Source organism: Callithrix jacchus, chromosome 15 (assembly GCF_049354715.1).
Source record: "Callithrix jacchus isolate 240 chromosome 15, calJac240_pri, whole genome shotgun sequence".
NCBI lineage: Eukaryota > Metazoa > Chordata > Mammalia > Primates > Cebidae > Callithrix > Callithrix jacchus.
In genome coordinates, this window is record NC_133516.1 from 103,820,950 (window position 1) to 103,842,046 (window position 21,097).

At 40.0% G+C, this 21,097-nt stretch overlaps 1 protein-coding gene across 1 annotated transcript in view; it reads left to right on the forward strand.

The window, feature by feature from the left end:
• The window catches only part of CFAP44 (cilia and flagella associated protein 44), a 137,432-nt gene that overhangs the window by 37,249 nt on the left and 79,086 nt on the right, over positions 1 to 21,097 (forward strand). The window contains exons 10-15 of the mRNA XM_002807617.6: positions 1,758 to 1,913; positions 2,200 to 2,247; positions 2,825 to 2,924; positions 3,455 to 3,549; positions 6,715 to 6,924; positions 7,564 to 7,674. Of these exons, the coding sequence (XP_002807663.5) occupies positions 1,758 to 1,913; positions 2,200 to 2,247; positions 2,825 to 2,924; positions 3,455 to 3,549; positions 6,715 to 6,924; positions 7,564 to 7,674 (720 nt within the window). The remainder of the gene's footprint in view (positions 1 to 1,757; positions 1,914 to 2,199; positions 2,248 to 2,824; positions 2,925 to 3,454; positions 3,550 to 6,714; positions 6,925 to 7,563; positions 7,675 to 21,097) is intronic.

The following is a 21,097-nucleotide window of genomic DNA, read 5'->3' on the forward strand; positions in this document are numbered from 1 at the left end:
AACTCATGTTAGAACAGGATAAACCGTAGACCCACATATCCTTCCAGAAGCCTTCATGTGAATGGGCCAAAGGCGCTGAACGTTTGTTAGTTATTTTTTACTGAAGTTACCGATTGGAAATACACCCAGAGGTGAACTGGTGGAGTTTGCCCACAAATGCAACGCTCTTCTTGCCCCGTATGCTAAGGACCCACTCGCTTCCTCTTGTGGACAGTCTTGTCCAAAGCCTGGGCTAAGCTGGGACACTGCTCCAGCTTCCGAGGCCCCCTTGCTGTTGTCACACTTCTCCCACCCACTCTGGGTAGCACTTTCTGTTACTGAGTATCCCGCTGTGGCTAGTCGACCTGTAGCTTTGTGATTTGCCTTGTAGGCCTCTCGGTAGATGTTTTCAGCGGGGCCTTTCATAAGAAAGTTGCAGTGTTCTACTGACAGTTGTTTCAGAAGTGTCATCAAAAGTGAGACGATATTTTTAAGAGTCTGGTCACTCTGTGCCACCAGTTGAGCTTACCGTGTTTAATCTGTTGTTTAATCCATGTCTCCGACAGTGGATCCTCTTACCACCGGCTTTTTTAGCCCAGCGTAGGTTTTAACATTTACAGTATTACGTTTAATCTTGTTAGATGTCACACATTGCTCTGGGGAGCTTCGTGTCCTTTATTTTGCCATATATTTGCTGTCTTTCCAAAATATACATTACCCCCAAATGTCTAAATACCAACTGGGAGAAAATCTCAGGAGAAAAGAAGTCAAATATTTCACAGAGGATTTCTTCATGGCCACCAGTAATTCCTAAGCTTGCCTCTCTTTTCAGAGCCTGTCCTTGTCTCTTCAGTCCTTCACACTGTAAATCTCTACCTGTTACCCTTTAGAAAAAACCTACCCCAACTCCCAGAAGTTAGTCTGATCCTGGTCTGATCCCTAACCCTACTAACCCTGACCCTCAGATATTTCCCTCTTCCCCCAGCCAGGCTAATCTATGAGACAGTCCCCTGAGCTCTTTCTCAAAGCCTCAGTTATGCAGTCTGGGATCATATGACAGGGTATGTCACCAGAACTGTCCAGAATGAGCTTTGGCCCCTCACAGGGGAAGTCCTTCTGAGTCTCCCTGCCACCGTGACGTGGAACTGTGCTCCCTCACCCTTCTGCACTGTTCCTCTCCCAATGAACAACAACCTACACTTTACTGTCTCACTGTGAGATAGTAGCATTTGCTATCTCACTTATTATGAGACAGTAAAGTGTGAAATATTAATATGCAGGAAGAGAAACATTTTCTAATGGAGGCTTTATCTACATCTATATTCTTTGCTTATAATGAGATAAGCAAAGAATATAGAATGTGTTCAAGCAAGAAGACGTATTTCCCCTTTCCAGGGGCCTCCTGGTGTTTAGAAGACAAGGCTCATTGTAATGTCTTCCTGAACAGCCGGACCATGTACTCCTAATGGCCACTTTACACAAAAAGAGACCTAATAGAAACTTTGAAATAAAATTTTTTTTGGACAAAATAAAATTCTTCTGCAAGGCTGTTCTTTCTAACCTTTTTAAATACAAAGGAACCTATAATAACTTGCCATACTTGAGTTCAGAATGAATTTCCAGGGTCAGGTTTTGGCTGCTGTTCTTACTATACCTATTCATTGTTACTTTTCATGAGAGAAAAAGAAATGACTTTTGAAAAAAAAACAGGGTTTTTCTGGCTTAGAAAATAAATGTTCAGAAACTACTGATTGATGAAAGTATTTTCATTTTACAAGATATGGGATTTTGAGACAATAGACACTGCTGATACAATAGATGAGACTGGATTGCTGCAGATCGAGCCTATTAATGAACTTCAAGTAGACAAGAACGTGAAACTCTTCTCTATGATAAAAATGAGTGAAACTGGAAATAACTTTTGGTTGGCTCAGGTATGTCGTGTTCTTCTCTCTTAGCTCTTTAACATTACGTGGACAAAAACTTAAAATAATTATATGACTGATTTGGCTACAAGTCCATTTGACTCTGTTATGAGATTGTTTATTGTGTGGTTGTATTCTAAAATATAGAAGTTGATTTTATAAAATTTTAATTGTACTTTAAAATATATGTGAGCTTTTGATATTATTGCTTGTCCTTACTTTAATAAGTCATAGGAAGAACATTTTGATGAAAGTTTACAATGATAACATACTATTGGGTATTTAATTCTTTTAGGATGCCAGTGGAGCCATATGGAAGCTTGACCTTAGTTTTTCAAATATTGTAAGTTGCCTATTATTCTCATCTTCCCCTAACTTTTATAACAAAATACAAAAACAATTGTTGTTTGTCTTTAAAGTATTTATCTTTCCCCATATTTGATCATGGTTCTCATAAAAACTTGCTTAACACGTGCTACTCTTGAGAATTCTCCCACTATCATTTTACATAAAAAAGAATCTGTCTCATAGCATAATTCACCAGAAAAGTGGCAGTGACAATACCTAACATGATAACACGATATATGCTTGATCGTTTTTATAAATATATGGAATTTTCATTTATTTTATCTCACGTGGCCCTCATCACTGCCCTATTTAGTAGACAAGCAGCTGTTATCCTCTCATTTTACAGATGAAGAAACGGAAACTGGAGTTTGGGGTGACTTGTGCAAAGTCACACAGCCATTAAGGGCGAAGCCCAGGACTCCAGCTGGTTCTGATCCTGAAGTCCAGTGTTCTTTCTAGCTTTTTGTGCTTTTTCTTATTTCTATCCAAATAAAATCACACACGTGTTATATTGTTCTGTTTACATTTTTAAAACATGATTGTTAAGCCCGTCTTTGTCTGCCTGTTCTCAGACCCAGGACCCGGAATGCCTCTTCTCCTTCCATTCTGGAGCCGTCGAAGCCGTGGCTGTTTCTCCTCTCACTTACCTCATGGCCACAACTGCCTTGGACTGTAAGTAGAAACTCTTCGTTAAACTATATCTGGCCTTGTTTGTTCTATTTGCAATTCAATTTTTATATGTGTTTGACTGAAGAGCATTTGAGAATTTTCCCAAAAGGGGAGCCCCTTGAATGCAAGTGAAGGGCATTGTAGAGAGGAGAGGGCACAAAATGCAGCAGCCATGGTTAATGTGAGAGATTGAAATAAGGACACAGTCTATACATTGTTCATGAAAATGCTGCTCGTTTTCATATTGTCCACATTCGTAGTTTTTTCCTATTCTTTCCTTCTCATGGCAAATCTATATGGACCATGCAAGGTAAAATTGACCCACCAGTCAATCATCTGTTATCCTTTTTATTATTCATGTTTATGAATTACCTGTTTGAGGTTGTACATGAAAATTTTTTACAAAAGAAAGTTATTTACTGATTTCGTTAAGAAATTTCTTGTTATAATATTCAACATGTAAAAAGTGAACCAAGACTTTAAAAAATATGTATATAATTTTTTTTTTTTCTTTTAAAACTGTCTTTCCATAGGCTCTGTTCGAATCTATGATTTTGCCAGCAAAACCCCTTTGGCTCAGATGAAATTCAGACAAGGAGGTACTGCCCTTGTTTGGGTTCCCCGAATGGTAAGTTTTTGTTGTCATGAACTATTAGAATCTATCTGTTGGTAAATACGGTGTATCAATTCTTTATCTTGGAAATACAGATATTTGCCGACTCAAAATTTTAGGGAATAATAAAAGTTTTAAGTTAGTTTGTTTTAGTCAGAATGTAATAGAAATCTTTACTGTGATTGTTTTCATGAGTTTGGTTTTGTTTTTAGTAAAATTTCTGTTTTTATGCCACCTGCAGATTCGTAATAGTTTCATGTTGCAAAGCAATTTCCCAAGAGACCTTTGTGTATCTAGCTTTTATCTATCTGACTTTGATTTCATTCATTCTATTAATATTTCCAGAGTGCCAACAATGTGCCAAGCTTTGTTTTACTTTCTGGGAATATAGCAGTGAATAAAAAGACAAAAATACTTGCACCTTATGGACCGTATGCTTTAGTGGGAGGGAGGCAGAGACAGACAGTAGTCAAAATAAGTAAGTTAAGTACATGTTATGTTAGATAATGATAAGAACTACAGAAAAAAAATAGGCTTGGATAGAGAGTCGTTCCATTTGTCAATTGCTGTGTAATAAACGATCTCAAAATATAGTGGCATAAAATAATAATCATTTTATTTTGCTCATGCAGTCTTTGCATTGGGATTCAGGTGACAGCAGGGATGGATTGTCCCTGCTTCAGGGTGTCTGGGAACTCGACTGGGAAGACATGAATGTCTGGGCCTGGAATAATCCAAAGGCTTCTTGATCGCAAAGCTGACACCTGGGTTTGGTGACTTGAAGGCTAGACTAAGCTGGGACTGCCAACAGGAGTGTTTACCTAATACCCTCTCCACGTGGCTCAGGCTTCATCAGAACATGGCAGCCTCAGGACAGTCACACACTTTTTACTTGGTAGCTCAGGGCTCCAAGGTCTCGTGTTCCAACAGTAAAGGCAGAAGCTGATGGCCTTTTATGGCCCATCCCCCAGAAGTCAAAATATCACTTTACCGTACTTGACTGGGTGGAGCAGCCACGCAGTCACAAACCCCATACGGAGTCAAGAGGAGGGGACTTAATCCCCATCTCTCCATGGGAGGCATGTCAGGGATTTGCAGCCATATCTTTAAAATGCCATGGAAGTATTTGGGGGTGTATTTAATCTTCACTGTTTTGGGTTGAAATTAAAGAGAAAATATTCCAGGCTAAAAGTCAATGTGGCTACAAATGGAATGAGGGGGAGTTTCATGATGGGATCAAGACCAGGAGAACTCAGCCCCGGGAACAGAGCCATCTTCATGACGAGGTAGAGTAAGCAGAAATGACAGAGCGTTTGGACGGGCAGATGTGGCTCCCTCTCTGTCCTAATCTATTTACACTCTTAACTGAAGTCTTAAAGCCACAATCCAGGTAACTGAATTGTTTATTCAGATAGTCATGCAGTGTCCATAGGATGTTTCCTTCTTGAGGCTTATATACAAGGAATGATAATATAGATTTTAGGCTACAATTAAAATGTCCCTTTTCCCCACGCCCTGACCTTTCTGGAAGGCTACACATCAGTCTGTATGACCCAGCTCAGGTCAGACATCATCTCTGCATAGCCCTCCATGAATCTACCTCCAAGTAGAGCTAGGGCCTCCTTCCTCTGTGGTTTTGTTCCCCCATAGTGCTGTGCATGGATCTCTTATAGCGTTTATCACAGCACACAGACAACTAATGTTGTCTTTCCCATTAGACTGCTTGTTTTTCATGGCGACAACCAGGCCTTATTCTTCTTTGTACCTCCAGTGCCTCTATAGTTACTGGTATTTTTAGACACTTAGTAAATTTTTGTTGAGTAAACAACACTCAACTGGAGTTGAGTGGCGTACAGCTTTTTTATTCCCCAGATTCTCCTCACTGGTGGTCCCTGAGCTCTAGAGTATGCCCAGGCTCCTGCCCTTCTCCCTAATACCTTCCAAGACAGCAGATTTAGTACGTTCAGACATTGGTAGTTTTATATCTCTAGCTCAGACATTTCCTCTAAGGTGCAGACTATGACATACTTATTTTAAAATCTCAAGGGGACCTCAAACTCAGTTTCCAAGACTAAGTCATGTCTTTCACACATCCCCAACCAGCCTTTTCTCTAAATCAACAATAGCAACTACAAACCACACACACCTGGCTCCCTTCCAGTGTTTTCTGTCTCAGTAAGTGCCATTATCAGTCATCTGTGACTCCTCCGTCTGTTCATTCCCCATATCCAGATGTCACCAAGTAGGGCCATTACGCCTCTTCCTTAAGTATATCCAAATCCCTCATCTCCACTGCATTACCTCAGACCAATAGTTCCCTGAAGTGCAGAAGCCATCTCAAAAGGTCTTTCAGAAGTTCTCCCAGCATCATATCTAAACCATCTCATGTCTATTTTCCACACTGCAGCTAGGATGACATTTTAAAAATAGCAAATCTGACCATTTCCACACCACCTCCCCCTGGAACCCAGCTAAAACACTTTGATGGCCTTCCACTGCTCTGGGATGAAGACTCTTCTAAATGCAACATGGAAGCCATTGTGTGATCTGCTGCCTGCCTGTCTTCCTCTCCAGCCGCCGAGGGAAGGAAGCATTGTTCTCTCACTCTTTCAGAGTATAACTTTTTCTTGAGTCTGTTACTTCCTGACACAGGACTTCTGCACAAGTTATATTCTCTCGTAGGAGTGCTTCTCCTACCTTCCTGTACCTTCTGTCATCAGCTCTACCACCTCTTTCTTAGGGAAGCCGTAAGTGGAGGTCAGCCTTCTTTGTTATATGCTTGAGCCCAGACAATATGTTTCTTTCTTTTAGCACTTAGTTCATAATTTCATGCTCATTCATGTATGACTAATGTCTGTACCTTTCACTAGTCCAAAACTCTGTGAAGCCAGGCACTGAGCCTTTTTATATTCACCACTGAGTTGCTGATGACGGGTGCTGAGCGTGCGGTAGGCAGACATTCTACGGTTGGTTCATTCATTGTTTGGATTGCCATTGTTGATCCTTCTCGTGGTCATTGTTCATAAAGAACTGTGCTACAATCGACAGAGATCACCAGACAGTATAAAGAATTGCCGGTCGGCAGCCAATATGAAAGCACCTCATTCTAAATGAAACATCTGTTATATAGTACAACATTCCCAACTAATTTCGGGTCCCTTGTCTTTAACTTTTTCCAAGGTGAACTATACTGGAGCACAAGTTATTGTAGGATTTGAAGACGGGGTTGTTCGGCTTCTTGAACTTTACGACCCAAAAGGGCTCACAGTTTTCGCGGGACGGAAGAAAATTTTGGATGCTGATATTCAGTTGAAACAGGTCTTCAAACCCCATACTGCTTGTGTCACTGCTCTATCTTATGAGCGTGATGGGGAAGTTCTAGCCACAGGGGTAAGCAGCACATTTCCTTTCTTTTCTTGTTGAACCTTCATGGTTAGCATTCGCTTGTAACTCCTCCTACTCATCATGACTTATCCACTGAAAACCATTTTCTATCAATCTATTCCCATTTGCTTCCTTCGTAGCCAAATTCTTTCAGTGTGGTCTGTGAATAACCCTTTTTTTAATCAGAAGAGAGCTGGAGCATGTGAATAACACTTAAAATATTCTTACAAATTGAAATGCTTATTTTAAGTGAACAGAACATTTCAACTGGGGATCATGCTAGATTGTATTATTTATAATCAGCTTCAGCATAGTTATGTACTTACACAGAATTGCCATAAATGGAGAGAATACCATGTAAATTCTTTATGCACTAATAGGTGAGCACATACATGGTAGAATTTTCTTGTGAATTTCTGAAAGTATGGTGACTGTATTTTCAGAACCACATGCACACATGGTTTGCCAAATGTTCTGATGGGGGAAAATGGAGTAAATATTTGAAATAAGAATCGTCCCTGAACGATCTGGGATATATGACCATTGTAGATAGAGATACTGTATGCTTTTTAAATGCTTTTTTGTGGTCTACAGACTAGATTTCATAGTAATATATATTTGGTTGGTGTGTCTCTTTTTCCTTAGAGTAAAGATCAAACTGTTTTCTTCTTTGAAGTGGAAAATGATTATAAGCCAATTGGTTATATTAATACTCCTGGGCCCGTGTGTCAGTTAATGTGGTCTCCTCTCTCTCATGTAAGTCATTATTATTTGTCTTTCTGCTTAATTCTCAATTGCCATATAGTGAAGCTATCTTGTAGACAGAGAATAGCAGGTGGAATTTTGAGCCCGCTCCTGGTTCTTGCAGTGAGGGTCAGAGATGCCGCAACAGAAAGCTCAGGTGGTGCTGCTGGCGTGGCCCACGGAGCATCACTCAGGAGCCTTGCCCTCTCCTCACTGCCTCCTTCTCTTCCACGGTCTTATTAGTTGACCACGATCCTCTCTGAAAGTGCAGGGCTATATCAGGCTTTGCTCCAACACTGGAGACTTTTGGCCACAGGCATGACATGACAAAATGCTTTCACCTGGATCAGTCAGTCTCTCTGACGATCAGAAGCTGAATTCTAAGGTCTGAATGTACTTTCTCATCTTTATCTCTGCTTCTCCTCTGCCCTCAATCCACATCTGTTTTCTCCTCTATCCTTTTATTGCTTCTTGCTTAGCAACTGGAAATTCAGTATTGATTACTAATCTCTTTTAATATCTCTAGTTTTACTAAATGTGAGCATGTGATAATTCAGTCATCTAAATATCGGTTGACTGCCTAAATCAAGGGCAGTGCCAGGATGATAATACTGATGAGTTGCATAGAAGTGCCATCAGGATTATTGGAGTAACATCTGTAATCCACTTTAAGCTTTTCTAAATAAAAGGACTATAAACTATATTAGTATTATCTAAAAAATTCTTTTCGAAATTAGTCAACAAATGCTTATTGTTTATATCTTTTCTAGGCACTGTGGTGGATTAAATAACCAGTCTCCCACGGAGAAAAAAATACACGTTTAAAAAGTTAAATATACCTTATCACTGAACAGTAAGATTTCACAAAGGAACTGGTGACTAAAATATCCATGATATAGACTAAGCTTGCCCAACCCATAGCCCGTGGGCTGCATGAAGCCTAGGACAGCTTTGAACGAGGCACCACACAAATCCGTAAACTTTCTTAAAACATCATGGGATATTTTGCAATTTTTTTTTTAGCTCGTCAGCTATCGTTAGTGTTAGTGTCTTTATGTGTGGCCCAAGACAATTCTTCCTTTTCCAGCGTGACCCAGGGAAGCCAAAATATTGGACGTCCCTCGTATAGACAATGTGTGTTGTAATTTGGAGCAGGGAACTCTCAAGAAAGAAAGAAGTTAAAAGAAGTTGTTATTCTGTATTATCGTACCTTGATTTTGAGAAGTTGGTAGGGTACGAGCAGATGGATAAGAGGTGGGTACAGATGGTTCATGTGAAGGGCATGAGAGCTGCAAAGGAAGCTGTGAGAAAGCGTGAATGTTTATATCACAACATATAACATTGTGCGTCCTTCATTCACTTCACTACGTGCAAGTTAAAAAGATAATCCAACATTTGCCAGGGGTTAGGGGTGGTGAGTGGGAGGGGAGTAGGTGTGTGACATTAAAGAAGTAGCTTAAAAGAGACCTTCGTGGTGGTGATATAGTTTTGTGTCTTAACACAAATCTGCACATATGAAAAAATGATTTAGAGCTGTACACACATTCTGTACTAATGTCCATGTCCTGGGTGGTTTTGTACAGTTGCATAAGATGTAACCAGTGGGGCCGGGCGTGGTGGCTCAAGCCTGTAATCCCAGCACTTTGGGAGGCCGAGGCAGGTGGATCACGAGGTCAGGAGATCGAGACCATCCTGGTCAACATGGTGAAACCCCATCTCTACTAAAAGTACAAAAAATTAGCTGGGCGTGGTGGCGCATGCCTGTAATCCCAGCTACTCAGGAGGCTGAGGCAGGAGAATTGCCTGAACCCAGGAGGCGGAGGTTGCGGTGAGCCGAGATCGCGCCATTGCACTCCAGCCTGGGTAACAAGAGCAAAACTCCGTCTCAAAAAAAAAAAAAGATGTATCCAGTGGTAGAAACTGAGTGAAGGGTATGTGATACCTCTCTGTACTATCTTTTCAAATTCCCGTAAATCTACACATATTTCAAAATATGTTTAAAAAATTAAAAGTAATTATTACTTTATTGTGTTACTGTAAAGGAATACCTGAGGCTGGGTAATTTGGCTCATGGCTTTGCAGGCTGTACAAGAAGCATGGTGCCAGCATCTGCTTCTGGTGAGGGTCTGACAGGCTTCTAGTCGTGGCAGCAGGTGAAAGGGAGCCAGTCTGTAGAGATCAGGTGGCGAGAAAGGAAGCAAGAGGGAGAGTGGGGAGACAGGGCATGGTGGAGCATACCTGGAGTCTCAGCAATTTGGGAGGCCAGGGCAAGTGGATCACTTGAGTGCAGGAGTTGAGACAAGCCTGGGCAATATAGTGAAACCCCATCTCTACAAAAGTACAAAAATCAGCAAGGTGTGGTGGTGCATGCCTCTAGTCCCAGCTACTCAGGAGGCTGAAGTAGGAGGATTGCTTCAGGCTGCAGTGTGCCCAGATCGTGCTACCGCTCTCCAGCCGGGGTGTCCGAGTGAGACCCTATCAAAAACAAACAAAAGAGTGAGTGGGGAGGTGCCAGGCTCTTTTTAATAACCAGCTCTCCTGGGAGTGCATAGGGTAAGAACTCACCTCAGGGAAAGCATCAAGGTATTCAGGATGCATCCACACGCAAGAACACAACACCTCCCATTAGGCTCCCTGTCAACATGAGATTTGGAGGGGATAAACCCCCTGTAACAGTAGGCATACACGACCAAGACACTCAGCATAATTTAAAAGTCATCTGGGGCGGTGCTGCTTGCTAGCACTTGTATTTCTAATATCATTTGCAAATTACTAAAGTAAAAACAAGTTGCTGTGTGTAACTAACTGATCTGCTGCAGACTTCAATTGTCCAAATTGGAATAGGTCTTAGCCCTTACCAGCTGAAATATCGGATCTCATACCTGAGCATAAAGCGCTAAGCTTCTGCCTGATGGTTCTGGATGGTTCCAGTAAGGCTGTGTCCCATGTACACACAGAACCATTCTGCCTGCCATACTCCCATCTCCACGTGGCAGCAGTGTGGAGAAGATACAAGGGAGCCAGGTTAGGGGTGTGTGGATCTGTTAGGCAGCTGTGGTGTGAGCAGAGCATGAAAGACTGTGCAGACAAGAGATATTTAGAAGAGAGAGCTGACAGAGTGTGGTGATCTTTTACTTTTGTGAAGATAATTTTGAGGTGTGTAAATGGAGTTCTTTGTCGTTTCTCTAAGACTTGTTCTTCCTCCCGTATTTTTCTTGGATTTCCATTTTCCCTGTCACTAAAGCCAGAATCTTGAGAGTTATTCTGGTCTCTTAAGTATTACTTTTAGTTTTTGTAGGTACATAGTATATGTACTATGGGGTCCATGAGTTATTTTAATATAGGCATATAATGCATAATAATCATATCAGGGTAAATGGGATATCCATCACCTCAAGCATTTATCCTTTGTGTTACAAACAATCCAATTATACTCTTAGTTATTTTAAAATGTGCAATAAATTGTTGACTGTGGTCTTCCTGTTAAATATTAGATCTTATTCTGTCTATTTTTTCATATCCATATGCCATCCCCACTTTGTGCCCCACTGCCACACCCACCACCCTTCTCGGCCCCTGGGAGCCACCATTCTAGTCCCTGTCTCTATGAGTCCAGTTGTTTTCATTGTTGGCTCCCATAAATGAGACCATGTGATATTTGTCTTTTCGTGCCTGGCTTTTCTCACTTAACATAATGACTTCCAGCTCCATCCGGGTTGTTGCAAATCACAGGATCTCATTCTTTTTGATGGCTGAAGAGTACACATTGTATATATGTACATTTTCTTTATCCATTCGCCTGTTGAGGGACACTTAGGTGGCTTTCAAATCTTGGCTATTGTGAATAGTGCTACAGTAAACATGGGGGTACAACGATCTCTTCAGTATACTGAATTCTTTTCTTTTGTGTATATACCCAGCAGTGTGATTGCTAGGTCATATATTAGCTCCATTTTTAGTTTTTTTGAGGAAACCCAAATTGTTCTCCACAGTGGTTGTACTAACAGACATTCCTACCGGCGGAGTACTTCACTCCCCACCATTGCCAGCATTTGGCATTGCCTGTCTTTTGGAAAAAAGCAATTTTAACAGGGATGAGATGATATCTCATTGTAGTTTTTATTTGCATTTCTCTGATAGTTAATGATGCTGAGCTCTTTTTCTTATACCTGTTTGCCATTTGTATGTTTTCTTTTGAGAAATGTCTCTTCAGATATTTTGCCAATTTTAAAATTGGATTAGTAGGGTTTTCCCCCGTAGAGCTGTTTGAGGTCCTTGTATATTCTGGTTATTAATTCCTTATCACATGGATAATTTGCAAATATTTTCTCTCATTCTGTGGGGTGTCTCTTCACTTTGTCGATGGCTTTCTTTGCTGTGCAGAAGGTTTTTAACTCGATGTGATTCCATTTGCCCATTTTCGCTTTGGTTGCCTGTGCTTGTGGGTGTTACCCAAGAAATCTTTGCCCAATCCAATGTCCTGGAGAGTTTCCCAATGTTTTCTTCTAACTGTTTCATAGTTTCAAGGTCTTAACTTTAAGGCTGTAGTCCATTTTGATTTGATTTTTGTATATGGCAAGAGATAGAGGCCTTCATTGTTCTGCATATAGATATCTAGTTTTTCCAGAACCATTTATTGAAGGAACTGTCCTTTGTGCAATGTATGTTCTTGGCTTCTTTGTCAAAAATGAGTTCACTGTCGATGTATGGATTTGTTTCCGGGTTCTGTATTCTGTTCCATTGGCCTGTGTTTCTGTTTTTATGCCAGCACCATGCTGTTTTTGTTACTATATCTCTGTAGTATAATTTGAAGTCAGGTAATGTGATTCATTCAGCCTTGTTCTTTTTGCTCAGCATAGCTTTGTCTATTCTGAGTCTTTTATGATTCTGTATAAATTTTAGGATTTTTTTTTTCTAAGTGTATGAAGACTGTGATTGCTATTTGTATAGGGATTGCATTCAATTTGTAGATTGCTTTGGATAGTATGGCTGTCTTAACAATATTGATTCTTCTCATCTATGAATATGGAATATCTTTCCTTTTTTGTGTCCTCTTCAATTTTTTTCATCTATATTTTATAGGTGTCATTGTAGAGATTGTTCACTTTTTTGGTTAATTTCTATGAATTTTATTTTATTTGTAGCTATTGTAAATGGGATTACTCTTTTGATCTTTTTTTTCAGATTGCTTGCTGTTTGTGTATAGAAATGCTATTGATTTTTGTGTGTTGATTTTGTATCCTGCAACTTTACTGATTTCATTTACCAGTTCTAATAGTTTTTTGGCAGAGTTTTTAGATTTTACCAAATGTAAGATCTTATAATCTGCAAACAAGGATAATTTGACTTCTTTCTTTCCAGTTTGGATGCTTTGTTGCTCTCTTATTTGATTGCTCTATCTAGGGCTTCCAGTACTGTGTCGAATAGCAGTAACAGTCTGCATCCTTGTCATGTTTCAGATCTTAGAGGAAAGGCTTTCAGTATTTTTCCATTCAGTATGATACTAGCTATAGGTCTATCATATATAAGTTTTATTGTGTTGAGGTATGTTCCTTCTCTACCCAGTTTTTTTTTGAGAGTTTTCATCATGATGGGATGTTGAATTGTATCAAGTACTTTTTCAGCGTCAATTGAAATGATCATTTGATTTTTGTCCTTCATTCTAATGATTTGATGTATCACGGTGTTTGATTTGCATATGTTAAACCATCCTTGCATCCCCTGGGATATATCCTACCTGGCCATGATGAATTATCTTTTTAATGTATTGTCGAATTCAGTTTTCTAGTATTTTCTTAAGGTTTACATCAGTATTTATCACTGATACTGGCCTGTAGTTTTCTTTTGTTTGATGTGCCTTTGTCTGGCTTTGGTATTAGGGTAGTACTGGCCTCACTGAATGAGTTTGGAAGTATTCCCTCCTCCTCATCTTTCGTAATAGTTTGAGCAGGATTGGTGTTCTTTAAATGTTTGGTAGAATTGAATAGTGAAGCCATTGGGTCCCAGGCTTTTCTTTGCTGGGAGACTTTTTTTTTTTTTAATCATGGCTTTGATCTCATTACTTGTAATTGGTCTGTTCAGGTTTTGAATATTTTTCATGTTTCAGTCTTGGTAGGTTGTATGTGTCTAGGAATTTCACCATTTCTTCAAGGTTTTAAAATTTATTGGCATGCCATTGCTCATAGTAGCCTCTAATGATCTTTTGAATTTCTGTGGTATCAGTTGTAATGTCTCCTTTTTCATCTTTGATTTCATATATTTTAGTATTCTCTTCCTTTTTTTTCTTAGTCTGGTTAAAGGTTTGTTAATTTATCTTTTGAGAAAACCAACTTTTAAATTTGATCTTTTGTGTTGCTTTCTCTCAATTTCATTTAATTTCGTTCTGATCTTTTTTATTTATTAATTTTTTTTTACCAATTTTGGGTTTGGTTTGCTCTTGCTTTTTTAGCCCTCTGAGATGCATCATTAGTTATTTGAAGTTTTTCTGTCTTTTTGATGTAGTTGCTAATGGCTGTGAACTTTTCTCTTCACATACTGCTTTCACTGTAGCCCATAGATTTTGATATGTTGCGTTTCCACTGTCATTTGTTTCAAGAAATTTTTCAATTTTCTTCTTAATTTCTTCATTGGCCCACTGGTCATTCAGGAACTGATTGTTTAATTCCTGGGAGTTCATGTAGTTTCCAAAATTCCTTTTTATTAATTTCTAGTTTCATTCCATTGTGGTCAGAGAAGATACTTGATATAATTTCATTTTATTGTAATGTATTAAGACTTGTTTTGTAGACTAACATATAGTCTGTTCTTGAGAATTATCCATTTGCTGAGGAGAATAATGTGTATTTTGCGGCCATTGGATAAACAGTTCTGTAAATATCTGTTAGGTCCATTTAGTCCATAGTGCAGATTAACTGCAGTGTCTCTTTGTTCATTTTCTGCCTGGATGATCTGTTCAATGCTGACAGTGGGGTGTTGCAGTCTCCAGCTGTTACTGTATTGGGCTTGATCTCTTTCGTTAGCTCTAATAATATTTGGTTTATGTATTTGGGTTTTCCAACATTGGTATATATATATTTACAACTGTTATATCCTCTTACTGAACTGACCCCTTTATCATTATATAATGACCTTCTTTGTCTTAAAATCTATTTTTGTCGGATGTAAGTTAGCTATTTCTACTCCATTTTGATTTCCATTTGCACGGAATATCTTTTCGTTCCTTTACTTTCAGTCTATATATGTCTTTATAAATGAGGTGTGTTTCTCTCAGGCAATAAGTCACTGAGCCTCGTTTTCTAAATCCATTCGGCCACCTCACTTCTTTTGTTGGGACTGTTTAGTCCATTGACGTTCAATGTTATTGTTGATAAGTAAGGACTTACTCTAGCCGTTTTGTTACTTGTTTTCTGGTTGACTTACGGTCTTCTCTTTGTTCTTTCCTTTCTTCTTATCTACCTTTTAGGCGAGGGTGATTTTCTCTGGTGGTATGATTTAAATCTCTTGTGTATCCATTGTATGTTTTTTTCATTGAGGTAACCATCAGGATTGCCAATAATATCTTATAACCTGTTATTTTAAACTGATGACAACACTGATTTTACAAACAGGTGAAAAGAAAACTAACAAAAACTCTACACTTCAATTTCATAACCTTTTAAACTTCCTGTTGTTTCTGTTTATATCTTATTGTACTGTCTCTGTCTTGAAAAATTGAAGTCATTAATTTTGGTTGGTTTATCTTTTACTCTTTCAACTTAAGGTATGAATAGTTTACATACTGCAACTGCAGTGTTATAAAATTCTGTGTGTTGATTACTACGGAGTTTTTCATCTTTAGACGATTTCCTATTGCTCATTCACAGCCTTTTCTTTCAGGTTGTCTTCAACCTGAAACATTTAACTTTTAACATTTCTCCCTTCAACATTCTTGTCGGACAGGTCTGGTGTTGATAAGTCCCTTAGCTTTTGTTTTTCTGGGAAAATTGTATTCCTCTTTCATGTTTGAAGAATATTTTCACTGGATGTGCTACTCTAGGATAAAGCGCTTTTTTTTTTTTCCCCATGTCATACCACTCTCTCCTGGCCTGTGAGGTTCCCACGGAGCAGTCTGCTGGCAGAAGTATTGGAACTGCGTTGTGTGTTGTTTATTTTCTCCTGCTACTTTTAGGGTTCTTTCTTTATCCTTGACCTTTCAGATTTTGATTTTTAAATGGCTTGAAATAGGCTTCTTTGGGTTAAATCTGTTCTATCAACCTTCTTGTAGTTGAATATTGATATCTTTCTCTAGGTTTGGAAAACTTTCTTATCCCTTTGAATAAACGTTCTACTCCAAGCAATATCCCTCTACCTCCTCTTTAAGGCCAGTAATTTAGATTTGCCCTTTAGAGGCACTTTTCTAGATCTCATAGGTGTGCTTCATTCTTTTTTATTCTTCTTTCTTTTTTCTCCTCTGACTGTGTATTTTCAAATAGCCTGTCTTCAAGCTCACGAATTCTTTCTTCTGTTTGATCAATTCTGCTCTTAAAGAGCATTCTTCAATATATCAGTTGAAGTTTCTGCTTGATTTTTAAAAATATTTTAATGTCTTCATTAAATTTATCTAATAGGATTCTGAATTCCTTCTCTGTGTTATATTGAATTTCTCTGAGTTTCCTCAAAACAGGTATTTTGAATTCTCTGAGATGGAGTCTTCCTCTGTCATCAGGCTGGAGTGCAGTGGTGTGATCTCGGTTCACCGCAACCTCTGCCTCCTAGGTTCAAGCGATTCCCCTGCCTTAGCCTCCCGAGTAGCTGGGACTCCAGGTGAGCACCACCATGGGGTTTCACCATGTTGGCCAGGATGGTCTCAATCTCCTGACCTCATGAGCAGCCCGCCTCAGCATCCCAAAGTGCTGGGATTACAGGCGTGAGCCACTGTACCTGGCTGGGTCTTATTTTTTTTTATTCACTCAGCCTGTCTATGTCTTTACATTGTGGACTTTAATCTGTATACATTTAAAATAATTATTATAGGGAAGGATTTACTATTGTTGTCTTGTCCAAGAGCAAAGGGCTGAAATTGGGGACCCCAGGTGACCTCTTAGTGCCCAATTCCACTGTATCCAAGCTGGCACCTAAATTGCAGGATAAAATCCCCTTGACTCTTCCGTCTCCATTTTTCTCAAGCAGAAGTCCCTTCTTGTAGCCACCATAGTTGAGAATGTGCTGGGTGATACCTAAAACCAGCCTGTCTCAGAGTATCACCCAAGGCCCACAGTGTGTGTTACCAGGCCACCACTATGATTCAGGGCCCACATGCTCTTTAGTCAGAAGGTGACAAATCCTGCCAGGACTGGGTCCCTCTCCTTAAGGGAGTGGGTTTCCGTCTGTCCCAAGGTGTGTCTGGAGATATCATCTGGGAACTGGATGGCCTTGATGGTTATGAATGTTTGTTTGTGTCTGAGCATTGAACAGTTAGAGATTTATTATAGCCTTCAAAATCCAGACTAGTTTGTATCTGTCCATCTTGGGGAGGCTTTCTCTCAGGCTGGAGGGCAGTGGAGTGACCTCAGCTCACTGCAACCTCTGCCTCCTGGGTTCAAGTGATTTTCCCACCTCAGCCACCCCAGTAGCTGGGACTACAGGCACGCCACCACACCCAGCTGGGACTACAGGCACGCCACGACACCCAGTTGGGACTGCGGGCGCCCACCACACCCAGCTAATTTGTGTATTCTTTTTGGTAGAGACATCACCATGTTGGCCAGGCTTCTCTCGAACTCCTGACCTCAGCTGATCTACCCGCCTCGGTCTCCCAAAGTGCTGGGATTACAGGCGTGAGGCACTGCACCCTCGCTCTGTTTCTTTATTGATCTTCTCTCTGTATGTGTATCCATTATTAGAAGTGGGTATTAAAGCCTACTACTATTATATTACTATTTCTCCTTTCATCTTTCTCAATGTCTGTTTTATATATTTAGGTGCTCTGAGATGGGATTTATATATGTTTATAATCGTTGTGTCTTTCTTGTGGATTGATCTTTTATTTTTTATTTTTATTTTTAATTTTTTATTGGATTTTAGGTTTTGGGGTACATGAGCAGAGCATGCAAGACAGTTGCGTAGGTACACACATGGCAGTGTGCTTTTCTTTCCTTCTCCCCTTCACCCACATTTGGCATTTCTCCCCAGGCTATCCCTCCCCGCCTCCCCCTCCCACTGGCCCTCCCCTTCTCCCCCCAATAGACCCCAATGTTTAGTACTCCCCTTTCTGTGTCCATGTGATCTCATTTTTCATCACCCGCCTATGAGTGAGAATATGCGGTGTTTCATTTTCTGTTCTTGTGTCAGTTTGCTGAGGATGACGTTCTCCAGATTCATCCATGTCCCTACAAACGACACAAACTCATCATTTCTGATTGCTGCATAATATTCCATGGTGTATATGTGCCACATTTTTCCAATCCAGTCTATTATCAATGGGCATTTTGGTTGATTCCAGGTCTTTGCAATTGTAAACAGTGCTGCAATGAACATTCGTGTACATGTGTCCTTATAGTAGAACGATTTATAGTCTTTTGGATATATACCCAGTAATGGGATTGCTGGGTCAAATGGAATTTCTATTTCTAAGGCCTTGAGGAATCGCCACACTGTCTTCCACAATGGTTGAACTAATTTACACTCCCACCAACAGTGTAAAAGTGTTCCTTTTTCTCCACATCCTCTCCAGCATCTGTTGTCTCCAGATTTTTTAATGATCGCCATTCTAACTGGCGTGAGATGGTATCTCAATGTGGTTTTGATTTGCATCTCTCTGATGACCAGTGACGATGAGCATTTTTTCATATGATTGTTGGCCTCATATATGTCTTCTTTCGTAAAGTGTCTGTTCAAATCCTTTGCCCACTTTTGAATGGGCTTGTTTGTTTTTTTCTTGTAAATCCGTTTGAGTTCTTTGTAAATTCTGGATATCAGCCCTTTGTCAGATGGGTAGACTGCAAAAATTTTTTCCCATTCTGTTGGTTGTCGATCCACTCTTTTTTTTTTTTTTTGAGACGGAGTTTCGCTCTTGTTACCCAGGCTGGAATGCAATGGCGCGATCTTGGCTCACGCAACCTCCGCCTCCTGGCGTTCAGGCAATTCTCCTGCCTCAGCCTCCTGAGTAGCTGGGATTACAGGCATGCGCCACCGTGCCCAGCTAATTTTTTTGTATTTTTAGTAGAGACGGGGTTTCACCATGTTGACCAGGATGGTCTCGATCTCTTGACCTCGTGATCCACCCGCCTCGGCCTCCCAAAGTGCTGGGATTACAGGCGTGAGCCACCGCGCCCGGCCGATCCACTCTTGTGACTGTTTCTTTTGCCGTGCAGAAGCTGTGGAGTTTCATTAGGTCCCATTTGTCTATTTTGGCTTTTGTTGCCAATGCTTTTGGTGTTTTGTTCATGAAGTCCTTGCCTATTCCTATGTCCTGGATAGTTTTGCCTAGATTTCCTTCTAGGGTTTTTATTGTGCCAAGTCTTATGTTTAAGTCTTTAATCCATCTGGAGTTAATTTTAGTGTAAGGTGTCAGGAAGGGGTCCAGTTTCTGCTTTCTGCACATGGCTAGCCAGTTTTCCCAACACCATTTGTTAAACAGGGAATCCTTTCCCCCTTGCTTGTTTTTGTCAGGTTTATCAAAGATTGTATAGTTGTAGATATGTTGTGTTGCCTCCGGTGCCTCTGTTTTGTTCCATTGGTCTATATCTCTGTTTTGGTACCAGTACCATGATGTTTTGATTACTGTAGCCTTGTAGTATAGTTTGAAATCCGGTAGTGTGATGCCCCCCGCTGTGTTCTTTCTGCTTAGAATTGACTTGGCTATGCGGGCTCTCTTTTGGTTCCATATGAAGTTCATGGTGGTTTTTTTCCAGTTCTGTGAAGAAAGTCAATGGTAGCTTGATGGGGATAGCGTTGATTCTGTAAATTACTTTGGGCAGTATAGCCATTTTCACGATGTTAATTCTTCCTAACCATGAACATGGAATGTTTCTCCATCTGTTTGTGTCCTCTCTGATTTCGTTGAGCAGTGGTTTGTAGTTCTCCTTGAAGAGATCCCTTACGTTCCTTGTGAGTTGTATTCCAAGGTATTTTATTCTTTTTGTAGCAATTGTGAATGGCAGTTCGCTCTTGATTTGGCTTTCTTTAAGTCTGTTATTGGTGTAGACGAATGCTTGTGATTTTTGCACATTGATTTTATATCCTGAGACTTTGCTGAAGTTGCTTATCAGTTTCAGGAGTTTTTGGGCTGAGGTGATGGGGTCTTCTAGGTATACTATCATGTCGTCTGCAAATAGAGACAATTTGGCTTCCTCCTTTCCTATTTGAATACCCTTTACTTCTTTTTCTTGCCTGATTGCTCTGGCTAGAACTTCCAGAACTATATTGAATAGGAGTGGTGAAAGAGGGCATCCTTGTCTAGTGCCAGATTTCAAAGGGAATGCTTCCAGTTTTTGCCCATTCAGTATGATATTGGCTGTTGGTTTGTCATAAATAGCTTTTATTACTTTGAGATATGTTCCATCGATACCGAGTTTATTGAGGGTTTTTAGCATAAAGGGCTGTTGAATTTTGTCAAATGCCTTCTCTGCGTCAATTGAGATAATCATGTGGTTTTTGTTTTTGGTTCTGTTTATGTGGTGAATTACGTTTATAGACTTGCGTATGTTGAACCAGCCTTGCATCCCCGGGATGAATCCTACTTGATCATGGTGAATAAGTTTTTTGATTTGCTGTTGCATTCGGCTTGCCAATATTTTATTGAATATTTTTGCATCTGTGTTCATCATGGATATTGGCCTGAAGTTTTCTTTTCTTGTTGGGTCTCTGCCGGGTTTTGGTATCAGAATGATGTTGGTCTCATAAAATGATTTGGGAAGTATTCCCTCTTTTTGGATTGTTTGAAATAGTTTTAGAAGGAATGGTACCAGCTCCTCTTTGTGTGTCTGGTAGAATTTGGCTGTGAACCCATCTGGACCTGGGCTTTTTTTGTGTGGTAGGCTCTTAATTGCTGCCTCGACTTCTGACCCTGTTATTGGTCTATTCATAGTTTCAGCTTCCTCCTGGTTTAGGCTTGGGAGGATGCAGGAGTCCAGGAATTTATCCATTTCTTCCAGGTTTACTAGTTTATGTGCATAGAGTTGTTTGTAATATTCTCTGATGATGGTTTGAATTTCTGTGGAATCTGTGGTGATTTCCCCTTTATCATTTTTTATTGCATCTATTTGGTTGTTCTCTCTTTTCTTTTTAATCAATCTGGCTAGTGGTCTGTCTATTTTGTTGATCTTTTCAAAAAACCAGCTCTTGGATTTATTGATTTTTTGAAGGGTTTTTCGTGTCTCAATCTCCTTCAGTTCAGCTCTGATCTTAGTTATTTCTTGTCTTCTGCTGGGTTTTGAGTTTTTTTGATCTTGCTCCT